This window comes from Sorex araneus, chromosome 2 (assembly GCF_027595985.1).
Source record: "Sorex araneus isolate mSorAra2 chromosome 2, mSorAra2.pri, whole genome shotgun sequence".
Taxonomy (NCBI): domain Eukaryota; kingdom Metazoa; phylum Chordata; class Mammalia; order Eulipotyphla; family Soricidae; genus Sorex; species Sorex araneus.
The window spans coordinates 75073012-75094476 of NC_073303.1; the positions used below are offsets into that span (position 1 = coordinate 75073012).

General features: G+C 39.9%; 2 protein-coding genes across 3 annotated transcripts in view; one reads left to right on the forward strand and one right to left on the reverse strand.

Annotated features, from left to right (window-relative positions):
- SBSPON (somatomedin B and thrombospondin type 1 domain containing) overlaps positions 1-3110 on the forward strand; it is a 29797-nt gene extending 26687 nt beyond the window's left edge. The window contains exon 5 of the mRNA XM_012936086.2: positions 1637-3110. Coding sequence (XP_012791540.2) covers positions 1637-1754 — 118 coding nt within the window. The 3' untranslated portion in view covers positions 1755-3110. The remainder of the gene's footprint in view (positions 1-1636) is intronic.
- Positions 3111-6902: 3792 nt separating this feature from the next.
- Positions 6903-21465, reverse strand: part of TERF1 (telomeric repeat binding factor 1) — a 32571-nt gene continuing 18008 nt past the window's right edge. For both annotated transcript variants that reach the window (XM_055129479.1, XM_055129478.1), the window contains 3 exons: positions 20157-20236; positions 17103-17200; positions 6903-7365 (listed from right to left, as the gene is read on the reverse strand). In XM_055129479.1, the coding sequence (XP_054985454.1) occupies positions 7189-7365; positions 17103-17200; positions 20157-20236 (355 nt within the window). In that variant the 3' untranslated portion in view covers positions 6903-7188. The remainder of the gene's footprint in view (positions 7366-17102; positions 17201-20156; positions 20237-21465) is intronic.

A 21465-nucleotide genomic window follows, 5' to 3' on the forward strand; every position in this document is an offset into this window, starting at 1 on the left:
TGCAAGGCAAACTTCCTACCCACTGTACTACTGTTCCAGCCCCCAGAATCAGAATCTTTGAGGGTAAATTTTTAACAATCTTCTAGAGCAGAGGACTGCATATAGTAAAAACATTTTAAAATTTCTATTTTTATTTTTAATCAGGGCGTTACAAAAATAAGGTGGGCTGGATTTGAGCTGGGGGTCCTACTTTGCTGAACCCTGCCCAGATGATTCATACTCACAAAAGTTTCAGAGCCTCTGCCCAATGGGGTAGTTGGGAAAGAATGGCCAGGATGGGAGTCCGCTGAGCCTTGTGTGACTCTTCAAAGGGTCACAAATCTATAGTTGTCAAAGGAATTGAACCTGAACGTATTTTATTATGGAAATCTGTCCCAGTCCTGTACTCATTTATTCAGTTAAATCAGTAAGACTTCATAACTAAGTAGCAGATCTCATACTGGGCAGTTATTGGACAAAGGTCATTTGGAGTCACACATGGATTATGGTTTATTTCTTTTTTAAAAAAGAATTTAATTGAATCACCGTGAGAAAGTTTATGGTTTTATGGTGAGATACAAGATTATAGTTTTAAGTATGTCAGATGAAATTGGTAAAGGCTCAGGTTAGAAAATAAGGACCTTTCCTGTCAACCATTATCCCCCTGGTATATTTTAATATTTAATGATCTAAATTTATATTAGTCTATAGTGCTTAGGTGTTGAGTACATAATTTGAACAGCCGAGTTGGTAATTCATATCAAGTAGAAACTTAATATTTACTTAATATTTTTTTTCTGAATGCCTTATTCGTATTTTAAGGTGTTTTTTTTTAATTGAATCAGAGATACACAGTCACAAAGTTGTTCATGATTCGGTTTCAGTCATACAATATTTCAACACCCATCCCTTTACCAATGTCCATTTCCCACCACCAATGTCCCTAGTTTCCCTATTTTGAGTTTAAATGAATTTATAATTTAAGTTGTATCCGTAAGTTGTCTTGAGCCTTGAATGAGGTACCAGTGCTTTTATTTATTTATTGCCTTTTTGTGTGTGAGTATGGGGGGCGTCACACCCAGTGATGCCTTAGGGGTCACTTATCTGACCTACAATGTTTACTCCTGGCTCTGCACTCAGGAATTATTTCCGGTGCTGCTTGGGGGACCATATGGATGCTGGGGATGGAACTCAGGTTGGCCGCATGCAAGACAAATGCTCTACCGGCCGTACTATTGCTTTTTAAAGGAATAATTTCAATGATCTGACTGTTCTTTCTAGTCCCATTTTTCATTATGGAATCTAGTGAAAAGGATTACAAAAGATCATTTGATAAAGACCCTTATTTAATTTAAATATACATGAAGTAAGTCTTTTCCTTGACACAGCTATTCATATATTGAGACCGAGAGGAAAACAAATATAATCTCAAATTACTCTTTCAATGTGAGGAGATACTCAAGAATGGATGCACTGGCACCTTGCTTTAATAGAACCCCAAGAAGAGAGGCAGATTCTTTTACCAAAGCTTTTAGTGCACTTCAAAATCCATGCGTGATTACCTATTTTTTTAAACTTCAGTGATACTATTGTAAATTAGAATTTTCTTTGGTTTTTGCTTTCAATGGTAGCTAACATTTTCAAAATATCATTTCAGAAGTCAAACTCTCCACTGGCAAGCTATTGGCAATCCTCGATGTCAAGGAACTTGGAAAAAAGTTCGACGAGTTGACCACTGTTCTTGTCCAGAGGTCCACAGTTTCATTTTTATATAGAGTGTCACGTAAATATTTCAAAATGTTTGCAAACATGCTCTACAGATGTTGTCAAGTTATATTCAACACTTCAAAAACCTGCCCAAAACTGTTCAACCCAGGTGGTTGAATGTGTCACTTTCCCCCTTTGAAATGGAGAAGGAAAATATAGGGCCTGGTTCCCAAGACACACAGTACCTTAATTGTTATTTTTATGTTTATTGACTTGAGGACCCTGCTGAAAGCTTCTTGTCCCCTTTGTGGCTTGTGTTCCCCTTCTTCCCCTGGTGAGTTCCCATTCACTAGCCCACACAGATGCAGAGTATTTGTCTATTTGCACTAAAATTACCATAATATCCTTTTTTTAAGTTGGTAATTTATTGTTTAAGTCATTGGTGCTTTAAATCTTAATTCTCTAATTTCTAAAAATATTTTCTTTTAAATACATAGATATATCCACAGTTTTATGCGTCCCCATGTTACTCCATAAATTCTAAAATAATGATTTTAAGAAAACTGCCACAAACTATTTCCAAAAGGGAGGTTAAGACTAAAAGCATTAGAGTTACAAAAACTAAGAGGTGAAAAATATGTATTCTGAATAAAGACTTTTCAATTAAAAAGATCAATATTTATTCAAGTTTGCTTAGCTGTTATAATTTTTATAAAGAGCAATTTTGGCTGCAAAGAATAAAACAATTGTTTTAATTGTGATAATTCCATCAGCAGTATCACCTAAGTTTATTTTCAAGGTTTAGAGCCAGAGGAGCAATATTTTCACTGTGTCTTCATTTAAATGTCAAAGTTGCTTTTGTGATAAATTTAACTCCTCAGAAATTAATAAACATTTTGAGTCTCATCAATGTTAGGGACTTCAAGTTTACTATTAACATTTTAAGGTCATATTAAACTTTTTGGGGGGTTAGGGCAGGGGTCCATTCCCAGTGATGCTCAGGGCTTACTACTGGCAGTGCTCAAGGAGACCATATGAGGTTCTGGGAAGCTGTAGGCAAAGCAAGTACCATAACTTGGTACTCTCTCCAGCCCATATTAGAAATATTGTTAAGCAATTTTGAAGATACAGCTGAAAATTTCCAATGTAACCTAAGTCTTGTTATAATAAATAATTTTTTATAATTCACATGTTAGAAGCTTTGTGTTTTTGCTATAAAAATGAAAAAAAAATGAATACCATTCCAAATGAATACCAGTGGAATAGATGAATACCAAACAGGATGAGTAACATTTCACCAAAAAAAATAAAAAGCCAAAAAACCCTTCAGACTTGACAGGCTTAGATTTGAAAACTAAAAGATACAAATATTTATGGTTCTAATATGTTATCACATTTAACATATTTGACTTGCATAAAACCAATTTTTACTTTAGTTGTCTAGCTTTTAGTGAATGGCCATCAATGTTAAAGTCTATTTTTGTTATTTATGTTCTTCAGAAGAATTTTGTAGGCTAAAAAGTCTTGACTACTAAATAATGATTTTGAAAGCTTGTTATTAATTCCAGCAAAACCTGAGGAAACAGTTCAGACTTGAAACATATTGTCCAAGTGATTAATGAAGAAATCGAAAGTTTTTTTCTGTTCAAAGTTAAAGATCAAAGAATTTAAGACTGCTTTGGTATTCTTTTTTATTCTACTTTAATGAGTACCTTAGAGTTCGGGGCCTTCCTCTGGGCAGTCTACAATGATTTACGAATCCCCAAATTACTTAACAGACTTTCAAAAGTCCATATGGAAAGTAATTTGAACAAAAAAAAAATAATAAAATAAATGTTCCCATTCAGAAAAGAAGGGGAGGGAAATTAGTATGGTAAGAAAAGAGGAAATGGGTAGAAAACAAACCAGGCAAATTATAATCACGTGATCCCCTTTTCAGGGCCTTGTTTATTCGTTCGTGTTTGGGACACACTCAGTGGTGTGCTGCCAATGGAAGTCCCTGGGTTTTGCATATTACCTTGGCACCAACCTTTTGGAGCTACCTATATCCCAGGTTCCTGTGCTCTAGCCTTTTGGGCTAGCTAGCTACCTTCCTAGTCCCCTTTTGGGTATTTCCTAGGAATTTATTTTTATTCAAGAGTTTTGGAATTTAGTGGAAATAGCACTGGCAAAATTTAAGTTGCTTTTGATGCAAAATAAAACTGGTTCTGCCATCCAAGTTTATTATTGTTAAAGGTTCACATGCAAGATTGTTAGCTGACTGATTAAAAAAAAAAAACCCTGCAAATTCTGAAGTCTAAGCAATCAGGTAATGAGCATACTGAAAGGAAAGTGAAACTTCTAGGTCAAATGCCTGATGAAAGCACATATTTGTCAACCTTCTCTCCTTCCTCCAAACCCATGGAGATGCAACATTTACAAAAGAAAAGGTTCATAACAGAAAAGGAGGTGAAGCAGCAGAAACCAACCTAAGAGTTAAAATAATGCTTTTGAAGAAAAAAGCAAATGGGTTACTACTGGTGGATAAGCCAGACTGGAGACCATACCCTTAGGAACATGTAGAAAAGGTGGCATCAAAGGTAAGTATTGTTCCAGGGGTGAGGAGGTCCCACTGGGTACCAAATATAAATTTTCCAATTCCTACCTTAGAAAAATACTTTTGTGTGTTTGGGGGCATGGACTGAGTTTTAGGGTCACACCAGGCAGTGCTCAGGACTTACTTCTGGCCATCTGCTCAGGGATCACTCCTAGCAAAGTTCAGGGGACCATATGGGGTAGTGGGGATTGAACCAGGGTGGGTGTGTACAAAGTGCTTTAACCTCTGTATTATGTCCCTGGCCCAGTTTGTGGAGTTTTATATCAATAAAGAAAAGATATAGAGCTAGGGATGACTCCTGGCAGTGCTCGGAAACCCTAGGTGGTACCAGGTATCAAATCACGGTTGGTCTCATGCACATCAAGTGCCTTAATCCCTGTGTTCTCTCTGACCACTGGTTTGATGTTTTGTTTGCTCTGTTTTGAGGTCACACCTCAGGGGATGCTCAGGGGTTCCTCCAGGATCTACACTCAGAAATTAATCCTGTCAGTGCTTGGGGAAACATACAGGATGCTGGGAATCAAACCTGGGTCAATAGCATATAAGGCAAAAACCTGACCTGCTGTATTATCACTTCTGGCCCTGTTTTAAGTTTTTAATTAGATTCCAGAATTCCAAAAAGTCGATTCTAAGTTTTGACCAGCTTAATGCTTGTATTAGTAGAAAAATACTTGGAGCTTTTAAAAGAATACTTACAAATAGTTACATATTAAATCGGTGGTTGCCAAGGAATGAAGGAAGGAAAGAAGGGCAGCATGAAATATCTGGAGCAAGGTATTCAGTATCTTGCCTGTGAATACATAAGACCACATAAGTGATGTTTTAGAACAAAGCAGGCATCAGAAGCACTATAAAACTGGGGAAACTTGAGGAAGATTGGTGGCTTTTTATCATTTTCAATATTCTCAAATGACATGCTATTATAGCTTTCCACAGATACTTTTCTGGCCACAGCCAGCAGCGCTGTGTTCAGCAATCACTCCTGACAATGATTAGACCATATGCACTCCAGCAATCCAATCTGGCTGGCCAGGTGCAAAGAAGCACCCTTCCCCGACACATACCTTTTCCAGAGATCTAGAGAAAACAAGACCCTTACCATTTCTTACAACTGCATGTAGCCCTATAGAAATAAGAATTTCAAATTTAAAAATTAATTCAAAGATTCAGACTTCAGAGGAGGCAATTTTAAGGATGATTCAATTTTTTTATAGAGGCCTCCTCAGCAGGATTTGGGGCTATGTGGCGCATGAATAGACCTTAAGGCCTAATACACTCAAGGTTTGTACTCCACCCATTTGTGCTATTCTAATTCATGCCTGACCCAATTTGTTTTAACAGTCCTCCTAATGAGAACATTTAAGAACACTATACTAGAATCACTATTTTTTTTCTGCAGAACCAGAAAGCAAACCCAGGGTCTCATGCAAGCAGTGCAAAAGCTTTATCATTGGGCTATATCCCTGGCCCAGAGACAGTGAATTTTGGGGCTGGAGTGTGTTGAGGGGAGAGACTGGGGATTGGGTCAGATGCTGCAGTACTCCGAGTTAACTCCTGACTCTGTGCTTAGAGAACACTTCCGGTGATGCTTGCCCTCACAGGGTACTGATGACCAAAACTGGGTCAGCCACGTGCAAGGCAAGTGTCCTGCCCACAGTACTGTATTTTGGAATCTTACAGTGATTTTTTTTAAGTCATAAAATCATTTGAGTATTTACTGTTAATAACTTAGATTTAATGATTTATGGTAAATGGTATAAAGACTTTCAAGGCATTTGGTAAGCTTTTTTACTACTAGTCTACATCGTAACTAGTGACAAAACAATAGTCTGAGCCGGGAAAGACAGTAAATACGCACGTTTCTGTTTATCGTGACAATTGCAGGAAACAAATCCATAAACAAATAATGTATAAAACTTTAAATGGAAACTAAATACATATTATGAAATACAGCCGCTTAATTTCTTACACAAATACTTCATTACTTCAGAATTTTCAATTCTAAGGCAAACGTAACTTGAAATGAGAATTAATTCTACTGGCTAAATCTTTTCTTTGATAAAATCCTCTAAAGAACAAAATGTTAGAAAAAATGGTGAAACTGTCCAGAATGGTATCTGTGCCCAATTATCATAGATACAAAAATGATCATAGTTAATATCAACTCAAGCATTTCAAGAATATCATTTAAGTCCAATGTTTATATACAAAATAAAAATAATTTTTAAGAAGACCCTTGATATCCCAGATTATACTTTATGAAAAACCAATTTTATCAAAGTTTAACACTGAAGAAAAGTCTAATGAACTGAGACATGATGCTATTCTTCGTAATTCAATTTTGTGCTACTGTGTGTGTATGTGGGGGGGGAGATTACAAATTCTTTCTATTATATGAAGCTACTGAAGATCATTAACACATATTCTGTACATTTATCATTCTATAAACAAGTCTTAGTAATATACTTAGCAATATGTTGAATTCATAAGTCAAGTCAAATATATTTAGTAATATTCTAAATTCATAAATTAAGTTACTATTTACCATGTCAAAGGCATAGTATCCACTAATTTAGAAACTTCCTTTTTCATGTACTATTGAGTTGAAGTCAGACACAAGTGAAAAGAAAAATAATTTTTTAATCTTACAAGATTTTCAACTTTTAATTGGAACAGGATTTGGAGGTACGAGTACTGCAACATCAAGGTTCAACATATTCATATTTTATAAAGGTGTTCATAAATACAATGATGACAGACAATCTTACTCATATACAAATTCACATTAAATGACTGTAAATGCTTTTAACAAAAAATTTGAAATATATTAATGATCACCAAATCTCAAACAAAATAGGATAGACAAATAGTTAACTGTCCCTTTATCAAGTGTTTGCAAATACATTTCAGCATTCATTGTCTACAGAAACCAGTTTTAGTTTCTTCATAGTTCTCCATCGGTCCTTTAACATGACACTTGTCCGGTTGTTGAATTTATAATGTGACAGTATTTTAGACCAATTTCCTTCGCCATACTTCTTCACGCCATATCTCAGATTCTTATCTTCTTCCCAAATCCATGCCTTTTGATAAAATGTAGAAGTTATTCACAGAAAAAACTCTGTAAACAGTGTTTTACCCACATAAATGCAGTTGCTTTAAAAAAAAAAAACCCTAAACATTAGATTTTAAGGGTAAATTATTTCCGCATTTCTTAGATTTCTTTTAAGATCTTTTACTTACCACAAGATTTGTTTTGTTTTCATGCCACACTTAGCAATGCTCAATGTTGTACTATCGGTCTGGCCCGTATCATAAGATTTTTTTAAATTGAATCACCATGTGAAGAGTTACAAAGCTTTCAGGTTTAAGTCTCAGTCATACAATGATCAAACACCCATCCCTTCACCAGTGCACATGTTTCACCACCAAAAACTCCAGTATACCTCACATCCCACCCCTACCCCCCCGCCTGTGTGGCTGATGATCTTCACTTTACTTTCTCTTTACTTTGATTACATTCAATATTTCAACAGAAACTCACTATTATTATTTGGAATTTCCCCCCAACAATCACACTTGCTGAAAAGGCATCATCTGAGAATGAAGAGCATATGAGGTTGCGTAGCCGCTGTCAAGGCCATGTGGTTTTGGATACCTGGTATTTTAGTAATTAAGTCCAGAGAAATTTCTGCCAGAAGTCGCATCACTGCAAGTTCGTACCTCTTAGTGGGCCTTATAAGAGAGCAGTTGCCACACCACTGCTAAAAGGAAAGGCCGAGAGAGAAAAACCTTTCCCCTCCCGAGGCGGCATGGGGCCACAGCTTAGTTCACAGTCTAGAGGCATTTCTCCAAGAAGCCGCTGGGTGCTGAAAGTAGTTAGTGGGCCTCCAGGATCATGGGCATTCAGGAACTTGAGGAGCCATTTGTGTGCGCCCGCTTTTTTTGCTTTTTGGGTCACACCCGGCGATGCACAGGGGTTACTCCTGTATGTGCTCGGGGGACCATATGGGATGCTGGGAATCAAACCTGGGTCGGCTGCATGCAAGGCAAAAGCCCTACCCGCTGTACTATTGCTCCAGTCCCTGACTTTAATCCACATTATCTCTTAGAACATTTTTCCTACAACCTTAACAGATGGTATTTCTTAAGCCAACATCTTTAGACAGATCTAATGAACAGTTATTTAACATTTCATGAACTCAATAAGAATCCCACTCTTCCTATGATGGTGGAGTGTGTATATATACATATAAAATACAGGAGCTCGAGAGATGGTACAGTAGGTAGGTGCTTGCCTTGCATACTACTGACCTGGGATTGGTCCACGGCACTCCACAAGGAGTAATTCCTGAGTGTAGTGCCAGGAGTAACTCCTGAGCACAGAGACAAGGCCAGGTGTGGCCCAAACTCACCATCCAACTCCTGCTAGGATGGGGGTGGGGAAAATTCACCTTCATCATGAGTCACAAGAGACACCATATAATTTCGTTAATATAAGGTGTTTATTGTAGTCAGGTATAGAAACAAAGCAGAGTGTGCTTGCCAGGGGCAAGGGAGGGGTAAAATAAGAAATAAGTTGTTTAATGGCTACAGTTGCCAGAAGATTAAGTTCTGTGGATTGGCTGCACAGCAGTGTGAAATGAGCTTAATGCCACTCAATGATACACTTAAAAATAAGTGTTATATGTTATCTACAAAAATTATTTTAGGGCCAGGGATATAGGAATTGAGGTGCTTACCTTGCATGTGGCCAACCCTGGTTTGAATACCCAGTATCCATAGAGTTCCAAGCACCATGGAGTATGGCCCATCCACTAAATTTTTATAAACTTAGAAAAATTTTTAAGAGAAAAACATATGGGTAGGCATAAACAAACAAAAAAAGGCGACGGAGGCTTGGCCAGAGCAATGGTATGGCAGATATCTTGCCTTGCACGCAGTTGACCCAGGTTTGATCCCCGGCACTCTATATGGTTCCCTGAGCACTCCCAGGAGTAAGCCCTGAACACTGCTGGTTGTTGCCTAAAAACTAAAAAACAAACAAAAACCTCACAAAATACACAAATGGGTAATAAACACATGAAGTGGGGTTCAATATCACTATTCTTTAGGGAAATACAAGTCAAAACTACATGGAGATACTTCTTATGCACATAAGAATGTCGACTACAAAAAAATAAAAGCAAAACATAATAAATGTTGGCAACTGGAAGAAACTAGAACACTTATGCACTGCTGATGGGAATCTAAAGTGGTATATAGCAGCCTGGAAAACAATATGATGGGTCTTTTAGAATCCTAGTGGACATTTGGTATGCCTTATGCCTGATTCCTTGCTATTTCCTCTGGTTTGGGACGTGAATCCAAGACATCTGTTATTACACCTGCCTGTGTGTAATGCATCTATCGCAATTTCCAGCCTACAAGAACACACACTCAATCTCCGGGGACTGATCATCTTCTACTGTCTTAAAAGGTCCTGATCAACCAAGAACGCTTCCCTCTCCAGCCACTGCCCACGAAGTCTCACTACATTGGTTTGTCAATAATGGATATAAAACCAAGAGAACAAATTTTGTGAGGAGTAAGATGAAGGGTTACAAAAGAAGGAAGGTGAACTCATGATTAAAACAGGAGGATGGGGACGGTAGAATGACAGCACTGTGGGTAAGGCATTCGCCTTGCATGTGGCCAACACAGATTTGATCCCTAAAGAGTTGGGTGTGCCCACAACTTCCACCTCCCAAAATAAAGTTGAAGTGGGTTAGTAGTTTTTAATTGAATAAAACATACTTAGAAAGATGTAAGATAGGGGGAGGAAAAACGAGAGAGAACATGACCTTGAAAGAGCAAACAAGCCAAGAGATGTAGAGAGATACGTGTTCAAGGAGAACACGGGCTTAAAGAGCAAGCCTGAACTTCCCTTTAAAACAATAATGGTTTCGGGCTGGCGCCCGTACCTGGGTAAGACATTTGCCTCATACGCAGCTGACCTGCTTTCGATGCCAGGGACCACAGATGGTCCTCCAAGACCGCCAAGAGTGATCCCTAACCACAGAGCTAGAAGCAGGCACTGAGCATTGCTGGGTGTAGCCCCCAAACCAGAAGATGATAAGATTAAAAAAAAAAAAAGTTTCCACTGTCCCCAACTTAAGCATCACCGCTGGATGAAAAATTGTCACACATTTACTCAGGTTTAAATTTGTAAACATTTGTAGACAGTATTTTCTTTCTTGTTTTAATTTTTAACTGGACTATTTTAAATATTTAATACAATACAAAAACTCATTTTCCTAAAAATAAATAAAGCTTTCTGCTTGAATCCTCTTTAGTTTCTATGTACTGATAAGTAAAAAAGTTTAAACAATGTTTTCCAGTGGATCATAGACATTACAAGTAGGAAACCTTCTGCCAAAATGCAGCCCTAAGCTGCTTGCATGACCCAGGAACAGTGTGTATGTGTGTGTATGTGTGTGTGTATACATATACACCCTATTTTAGGTATACCTGAAATTTAACTAAAAGTAGATCTTACTTTATAAAAAATTTTTTTTTCTTCTTTGGGTCACATGTGGCTGTGCTCAGAGCTCACTCCTGATTCTGTACTCAGAGGTCTCTCCTGGCAGTACTCGGGAGTGGAGTGGCGAGGATTAACCCTGGTCAGCTGCATGCAAGGCAAGTGCCCACGCTAACGTTTCCTCATCCCCCCAGAGCAGGCATCATAACCCTCTGAGGTATCTCCCCAGCCCTGTATGCTCTGCATGTGGCAGCCCTAAGTTAAATGCCTGGCACCTCACGGTCCCGAGCAGTCAGGAGCAGCCTCTAAGCAATGAGCCAGAAGTCCCTGAGCACTGGCAGGGACCATCGCTCACTTCAATCCCCTCGCCAAAGAATCACAGAAACCCAAAGCCATGCCCACAACATAAAAGATACCAATACTAGAGCATATAGTAATTTAAAATGCACCAACCCTTTTCTTTCCTAACGGTAAAAATTTATATGACTCATACCAGAAAATTGCATGGCATGTCTAGTGACGTTTAAAAGAAAAGCAATCCTTTAAAATGATACCATTCAGGTGCAAGAGAGAGAGAGACAACGCAAAGGGACAGCACACAGGCCTTACATTAAAGATAAACAAACGGGACTAGATCAACTAAAAAAGTTTCTGCACTGGGGCTGGAGTGATAGCCCAGTGGGTAGGGCGTTTGCCTTGCACGCGGCCGACCCAGGTTCGAATCCCAGCATCCCATATGGTCCCCTGAGCACCGCCAGGAGTAATTCCTGAGTGCAGAGCCAGGAATGACCCCTATTCATTGCTGGGTGTGACCCAAAAAGCAAAAAAAAAAAAAAAAAAAAAAAAAAAAAAGTTTCTGCACTGCAAAAGAAACAGTGACTAAATTAAAAAGATGCCCCCACCTGGCCAGACTGGGACGAAGTATTTGTCCACCACTCATATGATAAAGGGTTAATATTTAAGGTATATAAAGCACTGGTAGAACTGAACATCAAAACGAAACAAAACAAAAAACCCAAGGAACCCCATCAAAAAGTGGGGGAAGAGATGAACAAAAACTTCCTCAAAGAAACATACAGATAGCCAAAAGATGTTTAAAAAAAAAAAAGCTCTGCATTACTTATCATCAGGGAAATGGAAATCAAACAACAATGAGTTATCACCTCACACCAGTAAGATTAGCACACATCACAAAGAACAAAAACTACCAGTGCTGGCATGGATGTGGGGGCATAGGGGCCATCATTCACAGCTGGTAGAAATGTGGATTGGTCTAGTGTCTTTTGAAAATACGGACACTTTTCAACAAACCAGGTACTGAGTTTCCACATGACCCAGAAATTCCACCTCTTGGCACTACCCCAAGGGCTCCAAAACTGTTCTAAAAAGACACTTGTACTCCTATGCTCCCTGCATTATTTGCAATAATGCAAATCTGAAAACAACTCGAGTCCAAGAACAGATGACTGGATAAAGAAACTATGGCACAGACACACAATGCAATACTACTCAGCTTTAAGAAAAGATAAAATCATGCACTTTGCTGCTATATGGATGGATCTGGAGAGTATCAGACTGAGCTTAGGGAAAGACACAGAATGAACTCTTACAAGTGGGATATAAAGAAGCAAAGCAGGGGTGTAGCTAGTGACCAAAACCAACAGAAAATGAGAACTGATCCTAAGTAGAAAGCTTACTACAGGCATGGGATGGTGAAAATAAGACAGGTGGGTAGGAAATCTGGGGCTTAGGTGGAGGGTGTGGTCCTGGGATGAGTTATTCATGAAACCCTGTCATTCAGTTTGATAAGCTACAATACTTAAAATAAAAGAAAAATAAAAAGGCCCTAATTTTGATCCTTGCAACAAATATCCCCAAACTACTGCACAGTGCCAGGCTCTAGCACTGAACAGGCCTGCACTATCTGGCCAGTATCAACTAAATTCTATTCTTCTCCACCAGAAATGGCTCCTAGGCTCCCAAACGCTGCTACGGAGGGCTCTATGAAGCAAAAAATCAAAAACCAAAAAACTCAAGGTTAAAATACAGACAGGGCGCTCGAGAGATAGCACTATGGGTACAATGTATGCCTTGCACATGGCTGACACACATATGGCCCCCCAAGCACCACCATCACTGATCTGAGCACAGGGCCACAAGTAAGCACAGACATCACCAGGTGTGGCCCCCAAACCAAAAAAATAAATAAAAATTCTAATCCCCCAAACAACCCCTTACCTCCCCAATCAAACAAAAGAAATTGTTAAATTGTTAAATGGGAAATTCTGTTGTTGAAAGGCATTTACTTCTGTTCTTCAACTCAAGAAATCTGCAAAAAAGAAGGCTCTTTTTAATTGGGATAAGATAGGGGCTAGAGAGATAGTACAAACACTACACTTTTAGTGTTTGCCTTGCCTGGGGCTAATCTGGGTTGAATTCCCAGCAACCCATACTACATGCCTGATTCCTGCCCCCCACCCCTAAGTCTCACCAGGAGTGACTCCAAAGCCAAATAAATAAAAATTTGGATAAGGTAGACAGAAAGACCCTTGTTGAACAGACAAAATGCTGTGAGAACAAACACTAATAGGCAAGAGTACTGCAATAAAAATGTTTAAAGAACCAAAATCTCAAACAGACTAAAATCTGTCACTCATCTAAAACAACATGTCCAACCAAAAAGCAAATACCAGAAAGTTAAAAATAAAACCAGACACTTGTGATAATCACATAATTCTTTTTTGGCACAGTCAGCAGTCAACAGACAATACCAACTAAATTCTATTCTTTACAAGCAGCAGTACTGTTTTAATAATGGGGATACCATTATTTCTGGAAAACCTTGTCTGTAGGCAATTTCACCACTGTGCAAATACCAAAGAGTGCAATTACACTAATTAGCTGCTATAAACCTACTGTTCACTGAGGCCCGAAGATCTAGCCTCAGTGGACCTCATCATTGAGGCAGTTTGTTACTGAACTTAATGTCATTAAGGAATGCAAAACTGTGGTTGATATCCCCTACTTTGTTTCAAATGCAAAAAAGAGAAAAGGCTTTCGTGATTTCCATCTATAAATAACACCTCACTTCCATTTGCAATTGCTGCCAAAAAAATATAGGGAAAGATGAACGAATCTAGGAGGCAGATACTTTTGGCTGGGGGGACATCCTCGTATGAAAGGAGCTTAACAAAAGAAAGCCAGCAACACGTCTCAGACCCACTGGAGCATTAATATCACAGGACAAATTGCCCTGAAGTCGGAAAGTAAGTAGTTATACAGAGTTTACAAAGAGAAGAAACGTCTAGCTACAGCCAGTATTGGAGGGACACTTCACTGTAATGACTGAACTGATAGACTCCATATGACAGCTTGAGTTAAAAATTTCGGGAGCACATTAGTGGGGATGACAAACTATTGTTAAGTTGTATTACCTAGAAGCTGCCCCTGTTCTAAAAGGGAAGATTCGAGAAAAATCCCCTTCTGCTTCCAGTAAGGAGAATGGAAACAAGTCACATTGCAAAACATCTTGCAGACTGTTTTCATTTAGGAAGACCACCCGTAAATAAAACTAATTTTCAAATATCTCAGTGGCCTGACCTTCAGCACTCCCTCCCCGTGGCCCCCAAAGCCTCATATGGAAGGAAAAGGAAATATCCTTCAGTACTCCCCAGCTTTCCTATCTCACTCAGGAGGAGGAATAAAAGTTGAGAAGTACACATGATGGTCTTAAGTCAAGGCATAAGCTCACTAAAAGAATAAGACTGAATGACAAAACTATCAAATGTTTCCTGACAACTATCCCCAACCCTCGGTCCATCTCAGCACATTATTTGGTCTCCTGTATAACTGCCCCAACTGAGAAAGCTGTGTTCTCGCCTTACTAAGGAGACTGAGCGGAAACCCAAAGCCAGAAAGGGAGACCAAAACAAGGAAATTTTAGCCTGTGATGTAAAAACTACATCAAACAATATTTAAAAAGCCTAATAAACATAAAACATCATAGTAAAGGCCATTTTACCTCAGTTCTTTTTACCTTGACACATCACACTTAGCAGTCACCAAGACATTTTAAGGTATTTATTTTCAATTTAATGACTAAACCAGAAAGCTGGATGAATACTCATAAAATCTGCCCCAAGACAATGGAAACAAAGAACATGAGAAGTGGAAGTCAGTAAGAGGGCTCGGAGATAGGACCTGGAGCGGGCAGTGACTACAGCGAGGGAAGGTCCATGGAAGCAGGAGGCAGTGCCGCACGGTGGCAAAGTGGTAAGTGCAAAATCCTAATGGCAATAGTACAGTAAATCACAAAGCAAAAGCAGCTTTTTTTTTTTTTTTTAAAAGTGCCCTTTGTAGAGAAGCAAACTAGTGCTGGTGGTGGAGTTGTGGGGGAGGGAAATAGGGGGAAACTGATGAAGGAAGTGGGCTCTGTTCAAGGGATTGGTATTGAAACAATGTATACCTGAAACCCAATCACGAATAACCTTGTAATTTCTTGGTGACTAATAAAGCAAAAAATAAATTACAAAAGTACATGTAAAATCTTTTAGGTGTAGGAACATCTTACAACAAACTGTAAAACATTTAAGATTTTGAAAAAAGTGACTTCCAGTTTTAAATCATAGCATGAGGTGTGAATATTTCCTAATTCTCCTTTGGAAATTTATCCAATAAGAAATGAAATCCCAAATTTAGATAAAATTAAGAGCTCCCCGTGACCCGGGTCATAATATAGTGTGGCAGGTTTGTGTCATTTGTGGAAACTGACAAAAGGTTTATGGAAAGGCAGGGAAAGCCATACTGTCCCCCAAGCTCAGAAAGGCTGCTCCACGCACTCACTCTTCCAAAGCGAGGAACACACCCCGAACCTGCCCGATCCCCAGCAGGAGCCTCCGTAATCTGCTAGTCTGCACCAGCTCCAAAAAGGAAAATAAGGAATCACGCAGAGGAGCAGGATTTGTAGGAAGTGAAAAAGTGGTAGCTATCTGCCCTGCTCACCAGGGGGAGAAAGCAAACAAGAAGCTGGCAGAAGAGGTCTCCAAAGTCCTGAAACTTGCCCAGAGCCATAAACTTCAACATGAACATTTACAAACAGCTTATAAAAATAAATCACATTGAATAATAAGAGGATCAATCACTATCTACTTCACCTATATTAGGCTAACAATTAGAGGGAGATTTATTTGCCTGAAGTAAACAATTAGAATACTAGATGAAATATGTGGAACAATAGCTTCGGACACTAGACAGGTGAACTCAAGACTAGAGGGGAAAGAAATAGTTTTAAAACAGATCCACCTTAACTTAAAAAAATCTCATGTAGAGGCTGGAGCGATAACACAGTGGGTAGGGCGTTTGACTTGCATGAGGCCGACCCGGGTTCGATTCCCAGCATCCCATATGGTCCCCTGAGCACCGCCAGGGGTAATTCCTGAGTGCAGAGCCAGGAGTAACCCCAGAGCATCGAAGGGTGTAACCCAAAAAGAAAAAAAAAAACCAAAACTAAAAAAATCTCATGTATTTTATGGGTTATTTTATTATTATTATTATTATTTTGCTTTTGCTTTTTGGGTCACACCCAGCGATGCTCAAGGTTATTCCTGGCTCTACACTCAGGAATTACCCCGGCAGTGCTTAGGGAACCATATGGGATGCTGGGAATCGAACCCAGGTCAGCCTCGTGCAAGGCAAACGCCCTACCCACTGTGCTATCGCTCCAGCCCCATGGGTTATTATTTTTAGTACAGACAAACCTTAAACTGAATCCCTATTAGAAAGATATGAATATAAAAGTTAATAATGTAGATTTAAGTCTCACCATACATTTGAAGTACTGATTTTATGACAGCATCACAATAATTCTAGCTATTAACAACACTTATCTTAAGACTATTTTAAATTGTGAAGTATTGGGGCTGGAGCGATAGCACAGCGGGTAGGGCGTTTGCCTTGCACGCGGCCGACCCAGGTTCGATCCCCGGCATCCCATATGGTCCCCCAAGCACCGCCAGGAGTAATTCCTGAGTGCAGAGCCAGGAGTAACCCCTGAGCATCGCTGGGTGTGACCCAAAAAGCAAAAAAAAAAAAAAAAAAAAAAAAAAAAAAAAAAATTGTGAAGTATTTACTTGGAACTTTGAAAAAGCAGACTGATCAATTTTTTTTTTAAATGATGAAACCAAAGATGGCAAAGAAAACATTTTACACTCAAGGCTTTAAAGAGCTTAACAGAAGGTGAACAATGACAATATAGCGATTTTAATATTTATAAAATATTAATTAAATATAATAAACAAGTACCTTTCTTTTCCTATTACGATTTTTCTCAGGATTTCCTAGCTGGTTCTCTAAAACAGGAGTTGTTGCTCTGGTGGTTCTGTTTTCTACCTTTCTTCCACCTAAAGTAGATATAAACTGTCATTAAAAAAACCTTTCACATTGAAAGAGTAATTTTATTTCTAAAGTGAAATAAAAGTGAAATACCATGAAATACCATGAAAGTTCCACTCACTTAATATTAAAAAAAAAAAAAGACAGAAAAAACCTCTGCCCCCAGCCCCCTGCACTCTTCAACCTGGAAACAGCAGAGCACAAAGCTCAGCCTTTGAAACCAGAGGGTATTCTGAATACTGATTGATTCATTTATGTCTCTACATAAATCATCTCCCAGAATCTGTCTTTTAAAAAGAGATTTAAAAACAACAACAACAACAACAAATCAAAGCAACAGAGACACATACAAATCCCAGTTTTCCAGTAGCTTGCTGCAGAGATGCCTCCAGAGTCTGCAATAGGCCACTTTCACCCGGCCACTCCAGAAGGGAGCAAGCACCGTCACCCCGCCTGGCCCCTAGGAATCCTGGCAGCCGCCATCTTCTAGAATGCCACAAAAGCTCCAGGCAGGTACATGGTGGCAGTGGCAGGAAAGGCCAGGCCTCATGGGACAGTGGAGAGGCAGGCCCTTCTCCCCCCCACACACACACCCTGATGGGACTCTGAGGTGACGCCCACAAACGGCCACCAGCTACTTAAGCTCCCATGAGGCCACGATCCAGAGACAGACACACAGACGCACAGACAGACATACACAGACACACACACACGCGAGCAGCTCCCTGCAGAGATCTCTCCAGACCATAATTAAATTCTTATATTTTATCCATGAGAAGCAATACAAAACAAATTGTCTAGCACTGCCTTTTTGGCAGGTTTGAGTGGTGGTGGGACTGGTATTGAAATACTGAATGCAACCAAAGTATAGAGAGAGTATTATGCAAATTGTCTGCCAGACAGGGGAAGGGGTGGAAAGGGGGGGAGGGGGTAAGATACTGGAGAGTTTGGTGGTATGGAAAATGTGCACTGGTGAAGGGATGCGTGTTTGATGATTGTATGATCGAAGCTCAAACATGAAAGCTTTGCAACTGTATTTCACAGTGAATTAACAAAAAGGGGGGGAATTTAAATAAAATAAAATAAAAAACCAAAGCAACAGTATTATTTACCTCCTAAGATGACAAAAATTCTCTTAAAATAACATTTAGAGTAACTGTAACACTGTGTGAACAGCTGTCCTTGCACTATGGATGGCTACAGGAACAATCATCTTTTCCTTTCAATAGGAAATCCTCATCTAACTTTCACTCCCCTACAAACTACAATTCCTTGGTGTTCCTAGAGTATTAGACACTGAAATTCACAGTAATCAAGTTTAGCAGGTCCCCCATGTTCCACAGAAGAGGAACCTGTTACTGGTTAACTGTGAATATGGAGCCTAAGGAGGGCCAACGCCAGTTATTTTAAATGTGTGTTTAAAAAGGATCAGGAAGATAGTACAGTGTCCAGGGCCCTTGCCTTGCACATGACTGACCTGGTTTAATCCCCGGCACCCCACCATATGGTCCCCTGAACACTGCCAGAAGTGATTCCTGAGTGCAGAGCCAGGAGTAAGTAAGCCTGGAGGCCCTCCGGGTATGGCCCATAAACCAAAAACAAATAAATTAACAAAAACACATGTAAAAATGTACCTATGCACCTCATTATGTGTTGCTTTAGGGTCAACTATATATTCCTTTCGTCATTCCCACTTTTTAAATTTAGTTTAGTAAGATAACAAATAGAGTTGAGGTTTTCAGCAGGAAGCTTCCCACTGGGGCAGGGCTGGAGGACAAGTGAGGAAAGGGAACATTAGGACAATGGGGGAGGGGAAAAGTGCCTGCCACGGAGGCAGGCTGGGAGGCGGGAGGGAAACGGGGGCTATTGGTGGAAGGTATTGGGCACTGGTGAAGGAAATGGTGTTGGCGCAATATACGCCTGAGATGGATCATAAATATATCTGTAACTTTGTAATTTATGACGATTCAACTAAAAAAAACACAAGCAATATAGAGTTGAGGGCCTAAGAGAGAAATTCACAATTATAGCTGAGTATTTTTTTTTTTTTTTTGCTTTTTGGGTCACACCCGGCGATGCACAGGGGTCACTCCTGGCTCATGCACTCAGGAATCACCCCTGGCGTTGCTCAGGGGACCATATGGGATGCTGGGATTTGAACCCGGGTCGGCCGCGTGCAAGGCAAACGCCCTACCCGCTGTGCTGTCACTCCAGCCCCATATAGCTGAGTATTTTTAATACTTCTCAGAAAATGCAGAACAAGTAAGCAAAAAATATGTACACACAAAACACCTGAGCAGTAAGCATTATGAATCAACCGACTGACATTTTCTTTACTGGGGGTGTGGCATACATTCAGAGGTGCTCCGAGGCCACAGAACAGCTCTGTGATAGGGACAGAATGCCAACTCCCACAGGCAAAGCATGTGCTCCAGCCCCTGGTGCTACTGAACATTTTATAATACTCCACACATAGCAGAGTTCATAGTCTTCTCAAGTTCACAGGACTGCTAGATACACTACATTCTGAGACAGAAGTCTTCAAAGGGAAAAGGGAAGCTTAAACAACTTTTAAATAGCTCACATATAAGAGAAAAAGTCTCAGAGCAGGTTCAATCCCTAGAACTTGGTCCCTGGAGCACAGCTAAGTACTGCTGGCTGGGGCTGGACGGCCAGAAAACAACTAAAAAACACACAAAAGTCAAGAGTCTAGAGAGATAGTATGGAGCTAAGGTTCTTTTCCTGCATGCAGCCAACTGAATTCAATTCTAGCATCACATTATGATTCCCTAAGCGCTGCCAGGCTACTCCTAAGCCAAAAACAGAAAAGGGAACCAGTACTCACTGTACTATCCCTCTGGCCTTCAGAGTGGCTCTCTCAGGCCATTCCCCAGGCCCAGTGAGCACTGCTGGGTTATGTGCCTCTTCCCTCCAGTCACATACAAAAACACACAGAGTACTCACTTGGAAGAGTTTCCTTATTCTTACTAAAACCTTCTTCATGGCTCCTCTGTTTTAATTTGGCTAAGAGATCCTTGTGAGACCTAAATAAAATATGAAAGATGTGATTGGTTCTACAAAGACTGGAAAAACTGTTGAAAGATAAACAGCCTGTCTTACCTGCCATTCTAGCACTTTCTACTGGGCCCATTTCCCTGTGTTCTCCTTGCTAAGAGCCCCATCTTCACTTCCAGCCCCTTAAGATTTTTATTGGCATCTGTCACTCTTTACTATTTTTTTTTCCCCATCCCAATTCATCTACTCAGAAATCATGAATCATTACGCCTTCCAATTAGACCAGTTTCCCAAATTGAGCAACACTAACCCATCGGCCCTGGGCTGAAGGGAGGGGGTGCTGAAATAATCCCAGGCATCTATAGTAGTCTCGGGTGTATTTGGGGGTTGCTTTGTTCAATAATAAGTAGATTTTTGGGGGGTATTTTTTTTCTGACAAAGGCAGACACACTTGGGGGCTTCAGAATTAAATGTATTAAAATCCAGAACATTCTCTGACTATAATGTTTTTTTTTTTTTTTTGCTTTTTGGGTCACACCCAGCGATGCTCAGGGGTTACTCCTGGCTTTGCACTCAGGAATTACTCCTGGCGGTGCTTGGGGGACCATATGGGATGCCAGGGATCGAACCCGGGTCGGCCGCGTGCAAGGCAAACGCCCTACCCGCTGTGCTATCGCTCCGGCCCCCTATAATGTATTTTAACATTCCTTTTTTCCCATGACTTATAAGTGTATTTCCCAAATAATATATAATGAAAAGTATCACTTTAACAGGCTGGAACGATAGCACAGTGGGTAGGGGGTTTGTCTTGCATGCGGCTGACCCGGGTTTGATTCCTTCACCCCTCTCGGAGCCCAGCAAGCTATTGAAAGTATCCCGCCCGCATGGCAGAGCCTGGTAAGCTACCCGTGCCAAAATGCCAAAAACAGTAACAACAAGTCTCCAATATGCCAAAAACAGTAACAACAAGTCTCACAATGGAGACATTACTGGTGCCCGCTCGAGCAAATCGACGAGCAACAGGATGACAGTGATACAGTGATCACTTTAATATCATTAAAGTTTCCAAGGTATCAAAGGGAAGGCTGATAGAAATTATAGGATATGACATAATATTTGGACAACATGCAGTTAGTATTATTCCAGTTTTCTGAGCATATCAACATGAAAAAAGGAATTCCTATAAGCCTCGGAAACTATGTTACCATCACCTAAAAAATATTTTTATCTTGGCTAGCTCTTCAAGCCCATGTTCTCC